At 39.3% G+C, this 8,981-nt stretch overlaps 1 protein-coding gene across 1 annotated transcript; it reads right to left on the bottom strand.

Annotated features, from left to right (window-relative positions):
• Positions 1 to 442: 442 nt before the first annotated feature.
• LOC121760787 (protein ORANGE-LIKE, chloroplastic-like) lies at positions 443 to 3,664 on the bottom strand. The gene is made up of 5 exons (XM_042156405.1): positions 3,638 to 3,664; positions 2,202 to 2,278; positions 1,959 to 2,086; positions 1,506 to 1,639; positions 443 to 683 (listed from the first exon to the last, which is right to left on the bottom strand). The coding sequence occupies exons 1-5, from the start codon at positions 3,662 to 3,664 to the stop codon at positions 606 to 608; spliced, it is 444 nt and encodes a 147-aa protein (XP_042012339.1). The 3' UTR covers positions 443 to 605.
• Between the last annotated feature and the right edge of the window lie 5,317 nt (positions 3,665 to 8,981).

Raw genomic sequence — 8,981 nt, 5'->3', positions numbered from 1 at the left:
AAACATGAGTAAAAAATACTATTAAAAGATGACTAATCTTAATTTTTGTTCGATTGATTTCTTTCAAAAGCTTTAGTTATGACAACATATCTTGACCTATTCCACAATGTCAATAATATTAGATTGTAGTATTTCATTATTCACCATCTCATTTTCATCTATATTACTGATTTAATCATTGACAAATTTTATTGTAACTTATTCAATATTATATCTCATTATTACCTGGACGAAACCTAGTAGATAATTATGTAAGTGACCAAAAGTACTCCATCCAATTCACATTAATAGTCTCATTTTTTTCATTACTGTCTTATTCCCATTAATTGTCCCATTTTACTTTTACTATTTTAGATAAGGAAATCTAAGTATTCCGTTAACTCAATACGCAAACAATATTATAAATTAATACTAGTAATAACGGGGCCGATCATCTATACATTACTCTTCTGATAACAACAAACATAAACATACAGCATTCGATGATACAACATCACATTGTTGAAATATGAATCATGGGTTAGCTCCATATTATTGCAAACATCACACTTCCGGTCGAGGTACTAGAATTGAGCTAATCAATCTAACCACCCTTGCCCTGCCCTCTAGTCGAATAGGTCAATACGAGGGTCGTGCTCACTAGCCATTATCATCCCAGTGCAAAGGCAGGTGGGGCACATTACCTATAATCAAACCGAAACTAATCAGTAAACAAAAATCAGCAAATGCACATCATTGATCTACGTAGCTAGGAAACTATATACATCAGTTCAATCTATCCAAGAATTCTATATTTTTCATCAAGGAGAGTGCAAATCAGAAAGTTATTACAACAATATAAAAGTGAATAGAATCCTAAACTATGATCAAGCAATTTTTCATAATCTCAACTTCCACATGTGTTTCAACGTTGAAAGGGCTACATCAAAGTCATATATAAACCATCAAGTTTCTTCCCGAGATTTCGTTGAGGTAACAGCATTACATATGAGGTTAAAAGAAACAAGACGAGTCAATATGGTATAGAAGTTCATTTCTATAGCATCAAAAGCTAAATCATTAAACACAAACGCATAAGTCCTAGTCGTGGAAAAGGAAAGAATGTAAATCTTCTCCAGCTTATGGGAAAAGAGAGCGCATGATAGGATCAGCGGCTGGAAGGTTTACAGCCGCCGAGGAAGTGGGAAGGCAGTTAGTGGAAGTGAGAAGATCAAGGAAGCAGATCATAAGGGACAGTCAGCTGGAAGTGAGAAAATCATGGCTGCGAAGGAGTAAAGGAAGCAAATCATGGGATTCCTAAATCAAGGCTGCAAAGGAGTAAATGGAGCAAATCATGGGATTCCTAATTTTATGCATTCTAGACTGTGGGATTCCTAATCATGGGAAAAGAGAGCGCAAGAATCGCATATATCCATCGTTCTATTGCTTGATTTTATTCTTTGATCTTTTTCAGAACTATGTAGGCTGTGGTGATGCATACGATAGAAATTCACAGAATTAAATACCTTTCCAGACCCAGAGCAATTTTGACACCTGCAAGTAGTTGGTGCATTCAACTGACGATCCGTAGCGCTTGTCACAATGGGTTCGACGGACACACACAAACCGGTTGCTGAACAGCGGGCACATGACAAGTACCCTATCCAAAAATATAAGAATCTATGAAACATTATACTATATGAAATCAGTAAAGAAAAGGGTTGGACCACAAAACTTCGAGTATGCAAAAAATTACGCAATAATAATGTTTGAGTCTACAGATTTCTCAAAGTAGAAATATTTGTTAGATATGTAATATAATCAGTTATCTTCAAATTAGACCAGCTGAGAGAAAAGATTAAAGGCCCGACTCTAGGCTACAACAAATTGGAAAGTCTTCAGATACCAAGAAGGCCGTGGTTTAAATGTTCATAGCTTTGGGAATGATAACGATATTTTATTTAAATGTAGATAATTACCAGTTCCATGACAGTATTTGCATCTTTTCTTCTCTTGCTGCTCGACATTGTTAATCTCTAGCAGCATCAATGCTGAAATAACGCCCACCGCGCCACCTGAGAACGAGGCGACAATAGGATCTACTTGACTGGATCAATAAGAGCACGTGGTACATAATTTCATGCAAAATCAGATTTAACTCAAGAGTTACAATACTGTGGTAACAACAACAGTTTTGGCTTATATTTAAAGCATTCACGCACCTTAATTGCATAGGCAAATGCATTTTGCTTATAAAGTCTTCATACGAAGTTCCTCCTATACCCAATTTTAGCTCAAGCTACAACGTAAAAAGATTTGATATTTCAGTTTATCTCTTTGAAGTTTGAACAATACATAGAATCCCCATTATTTCTTGCATCAATCATAAGAAACAAACTGACGCCACGCGTGACGCCCACTCGCCGGCCCGCGAGTTGGCGTCGTCACGCTGACGCATTAAATCATTTTTTAAAAATTTTAAATTTAATAAAAAAAATTATAAAATTATAAACGGTCATATAAAATTATAAACGGTCATATGACCGTTCCAACGGTCATATTTTATTATTTTTATTATTTTTTATTGTATAAATACTCCTCTTTCACACACACAAACAAACATCTATTCTTCCCAAATAATCTCTTATTATTCTCTAAAGTTTAATCCATTCATGGATCCATTTGAACAAATACTTCGAATAATGGAAGAATCACTTGAAGAAGATCGACGTAGGGAGGCAGAGTCAGCCGCGCCGCCCCAGAGACGATCCCGGACTTACATCCATCGTAACCGGAAGGAAGCCGCCGCAAGGTTAGTACGCGACTACTTCTGTGATAACCCGGTAAGGGGAGATACCTACTTCTGTCGCCGTTTCTGCATACGGCGACCGCTATTTCTCCACATCGCAAATACATTGGTAGCCCGAGAAGAGTTCTTACAAGAAGGGTTCGACGCCGTTGGCCGTCCCAGCCACACGACTCTGCAGAAATGTAATGCAGCAATCCGTCAGCTTGCTACTGGACAAACAACGGATTTGTTCGACGAATACCTCCACATTGGAGAAAGCACTGGGAGAATGTTCTTGATGAAATTCTGCAAAGGCGTCTTGGCAGCCTTCACCGACGAATTTCTCCGGAAGCCAAGCACGACAGATTGTCAGTTTCTGCTCCACCTTCACGAAGAAGTGCATGGATTCCCTGGGATGCTTGGCAGCGTCGATTGCATGCATTGACAATGGAAGAATTGCCCTGTGGCGTGGAGGGGGTCATACACGAGCGGTCACAAAGGCACCCACCCCACCTTTATACTCGGGGCCGTTGCCAACTACCGGCTATGGATTTGGCATGCGTACTTCGGGGTCTCTGGATCGAACAACGACGTCAACGTGCTCAACCAATCCGACCTCTTCGCCGAAGTTTTGGATGGTAAAGCGCCGGCCATCAAATTCATCGCTAACAACCGGCGGTATAAAATGGGGTACTATCTTGCCGACGACATCTACCCGAAGTGGCTAACCTTCGTGAAGACGTTCAACAGGCCGGTGAACGAAAAACATGCTCTTTTTGCGCAGAAGCAGGAGGCTGCTCGAAAGGATGTGGAGAGGGCGTTCGGGGTTCTCCAAGAGCGCTTCAACATTATCAAAGCCCCGGCTCGTACGTGGTTTATGGAGAGCATGATCGACATCGTGTATACGTGCATAATCTTGCACAACATGATTGTCGCCGACGAAGGACCTGAGGCGGGAAATTGGTTCGACCCAAAAACCCCGGGATGCTCTACCGCAAGTAGTCCGCCTCGTAGTGGAGTGCATCCGTCTATACAAGATCGGTTGTCTATTCGGGCAAGGACACGTGATTCTAGCACCCACGCCCAACTCCAAGATGATCTAATGGAGCACATTTGGGAAAAATTTGGCAACCGGTAGACGCACATGATTTTTTAGGATTAAATTAAATTATGTATTTTTCATTTTTTTAGGATTTTTAATTATGTTTTTTTAATTTTTCTAGAATCTTAAGTTGTAATTTTATTTTACTTAATGAAGTGTGTTTTTATTAATTAAATTTGTTGGAAATAAAAATAAAAAATGAAATTGAATGAATAGTTAAGGGATGAGATGGTTAAGAGACGGATAAGAGATGGAGGGTTGCAAGTTCTGTCTCTTAGTTAAGAGATGGAGTGAAAAGTATAATGGGGCCTATGAATAGTTAAGGGATAAGACTGTTAAGAAATGAGTAAGAGACAACGTTGCAGATGACCTTTGTCAATCTCAATATCTATATTTAAAACTTTAAATAAATTGCATATCCTTTTTTCAATTTGATTCTCCATACTTCTAGAGTTCTAGTTTTATAGTCTAGCGTCATCAATCTATATCTAGATTTATTGGCTACGAGGAGTAATACATCCTAAGTTAACAATTCATTTGAAGATGAATGATATAGTAGTACTACATACTTATATGTGGCTCTTTATGTGAGCACTACTTTCGTTTCATTTGACACACGTTTAACATTTTTCGTTTCGATTTATATATTTAGTTTGATTCTATTATATTAAAAATATTATTAAAATTTTTAATTTCACAAAATTCCTAAAATTAAAGCTCAACTTACTCTTTCCTCTATAATTTTGAATAAATTAATAAAATAACAAATCAAGCTTTGATTTTTATGAATTTTGTGAAATTATAAATTTCAATAATATTTTAAAATATATTAGAATCAAACTAAATATATAAATCGAAACAAAAAAGCTAAACGTACGTCAAACAAGAGTGGTCCTCACATAAGAAGTTCACATAAGGTATGTAGCATATCATTCCTCTTCATTTGAATTACTACTAATTTACTTAAATTTTTAGGGTCAAATTATTACTTTTAAGATAATTTCATTTACTTTATTGAGTAGATAAAGAATAACTAATTTAAATTTGTGAAAGTTTGATTCCCAAATATTAGAGCACTTGCATCGGTGCTCTTTGCATCGAGCAGGCGTCGTACCGACGGCACGGCCCTGCTTGATGCATCGAGCACCGCCACGCCGATGAGTAGGGCGACGTGGCGTTCACTGATAAGCCAACGACATTTCCGTTGGATTTTTTATTTTTTTTTAAATTGAAAATAATACCAAAAATAAAAAATATATTTTCGGACTCCCAAAAATATAGTTGTTTTATTACCATTTTTTGAATTTTTTTGAATTTTTTTTAAAAAATTAATCCCAAAATCATCTATAAATACACACATTCATCATCCATTTTCACATCAAATGATCTCTCACTTATACTTCTCTCATATTTTTTCATACAACTCACCTATATCTTCATCTCTCACTCAAACACTCTCTAAATTCAAAAATGGATATGAACGATATCTTTTCGGGAAATCTGTGCATGGAATGAAGACACGCCCGACGACCGCCGGGCAAGGCGTGGCGACCGCCACCCAAGAGTCAGAAGCTTCGAATCAATACACAGCGACCGCCGGCTAAGGTACGACGGTCCGCCACAAAAGAGCAGCGAGTAGATTTGCCCTAATTTCTCTCCAAGATTTACCATATTTTGCAACCCTTTTTCCTTATTTGAGAATGGGCGATTTCTCCTCTATAAATAGCCCCTCAAGCTTCATCAAAAGGATCCTCTTTTTGCAACATATTTTCTAGAGATTAAAAGTTAGAGTGCTTCATTGTGCAAGTAGTTGAAGAAAGATTCATGAACCTCAAAGCTACAAGGATTCAACATTTGGGTTTTATTTGCTTTAGTTTTATGTTCCAATTGTTTTCCCTTCAATCTATGTCTTTAGATTATTACATCATGTGTAACTAAATTCATATGATTCTAGGGATGTGTTAGTAACGACTTTGGTAATACAATTCCTTTTCTATTTAATATCCGTTTTGTTCTTACTTTGTTTCTTCCTTAAGTTGTTGGATAATGCTTCACGTTTGAGTGACACATTCTGTGATGAATTAATATAACTTTCTACATAATCGTGAGGAGAGGTTGGCGAGTTAGATCCACTTAATAGACACTACAATTAGCTTCCTTTAAAACGACACTGTTAATTAAGAGTGTGGACTTTTCAAAGGTCTTAGGAGCTTTTAGGAGTTACGTATTTAGGATTGACAATCATAATGTTTGTAACCAACGTTTGCATTGCATGAGCATAAACTAGGTGACTCGTTCTATCAAAGTAAGAACTGTGTTAGGGTATTGTAGTTGGAACTTGTATAACTATAAATGTGAACGCACATCCCTGGAATTCCCTTATCTCTATACTTTTATCTCCGTGATTTATTTGCAATTAGTTGTTTATTGTTTTCAAAAGTTCTTTTGTCTTAAAAAATTTTCAAAATTTTTCGGTTCTCCAAATAGTAATTAAGTTTTAATAGAGGATAGTCAGTTTGTGTTTGTTTTTCCCGTGATCGATATCCGGTACTAACCTTTAGCTATACTATTCCTACTCTGTATACTTGCATGTATTTACAGTGCTAATAAAAAGTGCATCAAGTTTTTGGCGCCGTTGTCGGGGAATACATTCACTTTGTGATTGATATATTCAAACGGACAATTTTACTACTTTGGATTTTAATTGCTTTATGTTTTTAATTTTAGTTTAATTTGTTTTTGTTTTTTGTTTATTTCAGGTTGTGTATGAGAACGCGTTCTGGGAAGGACAACTTAGAACCGCTCGATCTTTAACTTGAAAGGACCCGAGGGAAAATAAGAAGTTAGCAAGGATCAATGACAGATAGAACGGAGCTCGAGAGGCTTCAAGCCATGGTTAAGATGTTGATGGATGAGAGAGACGCGGAAAAGGCTGCCCGTGAGGCACAGGAAAAGAAGGATAATGAGATAGTGCCCGTGATGCACATGTTCAATCACGGGAAAAAGATTACTTTTCCCGAAGGTCCTCGTGTTGATGCTAATAATTTTGAGCTACGAATGACCCTTATACAAAGGGTCGAGCAGTCTCCTTTTGCAGGTAGGGCCACGGAAGACGCCAACCGCCATCTCTCGAAGTTCATGGAAATCACCAATGCTCTATAATTAAATGGCATCGACGACGACACCATAAGAGTAAGACTCTTTCCCTTTTCTTTGATTGATTCTGCTAAAGAGTGGTTTGAGTGTATGCCCACAGAACGAGTCTCCACATGTAAGGATATAGTGGCTGCTTTCCTCGATAAGTACTATCCGTCGAGCCTGATTTTAAAGCTTAAGAGTGAAATCTTCCAATTCATGCAAGGCCATGACGAGCCCCTCTACTAGGCATTTTTTCGTTTCAAAGCCCTCCTCCGCAAGTGCCCCAACCCCGGTTTCACCGTGGACCATCAGGTAGGAATCCTTTACAATGGATTTAATGAAAAGATTTGTGCTATGTTGAATTTAGGGGCGAATTGAGGGTTCTTGTGAAAGACTGGACCGGATGTCATTGCGGTCATTGAGGAGTTCACCACCAACATCAGGGGGTGGTCGAAAGAAAGGCACAACTCGAGGAGAGTAACAGCCATAGAGGAGGCCAAGGAGAGCTCCTTTACAAAGGAATTAGCTGAACTCAAAGTGCGGGTCGAGAAAAGAGGATCCGGTCCCACCGACCTCCGTCATCACAGTCGCCAATCCCGACACTCCTACCCCTCCTACGGAAGATGTCAACTACGTGCAACAAGGAGACGGTCCCAATAGACCTTATAACAACAATTATCGCCCCAACCAGGGGGGCAGGGGGGCAGTAATTTCAATAATTATAATGGGAACCGTCCTCATCCTAACCTTTCATACTCGAATAATAATTTCTTGCTACCCCCCGCAAGATTTAATGTTAGCAAAGGTGGAGTAGTTGAGCCTATCAAGAAGGAGGAAAAGTATGACCAAGACATCATGAAGATTTTGGAGATGCTAGTGCAAGATAGAAAAGCCAACGATACCAAGATTGGGGTCGTGGAAGCAAGGTTGAACAACCTCAAGGCCGGAATGACCACAATTTCCATTGCCATCTCAACATTCAAACTCAAATGGACCAAGTCCACAAGAAAATTGAAGAGGACAAGGCAAAGACAGCAACACGAGTGGCGGACATAAAAAAGAAGTGGGTCGCCAAGCAAAAGAAGGAGGAAGACAGTGCCTCCGGCCCCAAATCTGGGCACTACCCGACAGCTGGTGGACCGCCGCACAACATGCAGCAGTCCGCCGCTGGGCCACAGATTGGAATCTGCCCAACGCCTGGCAGACTGCCGCATACCCCGCAGCGGCCTGCCACTAAAGAGCCAGAGGCGCCTGCCAGAAAGGAGCTCATACAACACAACGTGATTATACTCCCCTTCCAGCCAAAGAAGAAGTTCAAGCGTGAAGAACAATTCAAGCATTTCCTCAATATGTTCTGTAAGGTTCATACTAATATCCCTCTCGTTGAATCGTTGCAGGAAATACCTAAGTACGCGAAGCTACTAAAGGAGGCACTGATGAGAAAGAAAAAGCCAACAAAAGCCGACCTTAAGTTGCATCACCATTGCAGCGAGATCATCCAAAGGGAGAGGACAGTGAAGCAAAGGGATCCCGGTCAGTTCATAATTAGGTGTTCGATTGAAGAAGGGAAGGTGGACAAGGCCCTTTGCGATCTAAGGTCTAGCATCAATCTCATGACGCTGAAATACTACGAGAAGCTCAACATCGGGCCTCTCAAGACGTCAGATGCAAGCATAAGGTTGGCCGACAATACGACCATCAAAACAGTGGGCATGATTGAGGATGTCTTGGTAAAGATAGACGATTTCATCTTCCCTGTCGATTTCATTATTCTTGACATGAAAGTAGACAAAAATATACTTCTAATCTTAGGTAGAGATTTACTAGCCACATGCAAAGCTCTTATTGATGTAGGTAGGGGCGAGATCACGATTAGAGATAATTACAGCTGCTCCACCTACAAGATAGAGAGTAAAATGCTCAAGTATGAAGAGGCGCAACAAGCTAAGATGGAGCGTGAATGCAGGGCGGTCA

Source organism: Salvia splendens, chromosome 13, assembly GCF_004379255.2.
Source record: "Salvia splendens isolate huo1 chromosome 13, SspV2, whole genome shotgun sequence".
Taxonomy (NCBI): domain Eukaryota; kingdom Viridiplantae; phylum Streptophyta; class Magnoliopsida; order Lamiales; family Lamiaceae; genus Salvia; species Salvia splendens.
Note: the sequence above shows the minus strand (reverse complement) of the source record. Positions and strands in the feature narration are given on the sequence as shown.

Coding starts and splice junctions, on each gene's coding strand:
- LOC121760787 (XM_042156405.1), bottom strand. CDS start 3,664: ATGTCGATCATGCTCTCCATAAACCAC. Junction 1,640..1,958: donor CAAATACTGTCATGGAACTG/GTAATTATCTAC, acceptor ATTTTTGGATAG/GGTACTTGTCATGTGCCCGC. Junction 684..1,505: donor ATTGCTCTGGGTCTGGAAAG/GTATTTAATTCT, acceptor GTTTGATTATAG/GTAATGTGCCCCACCTGCCT.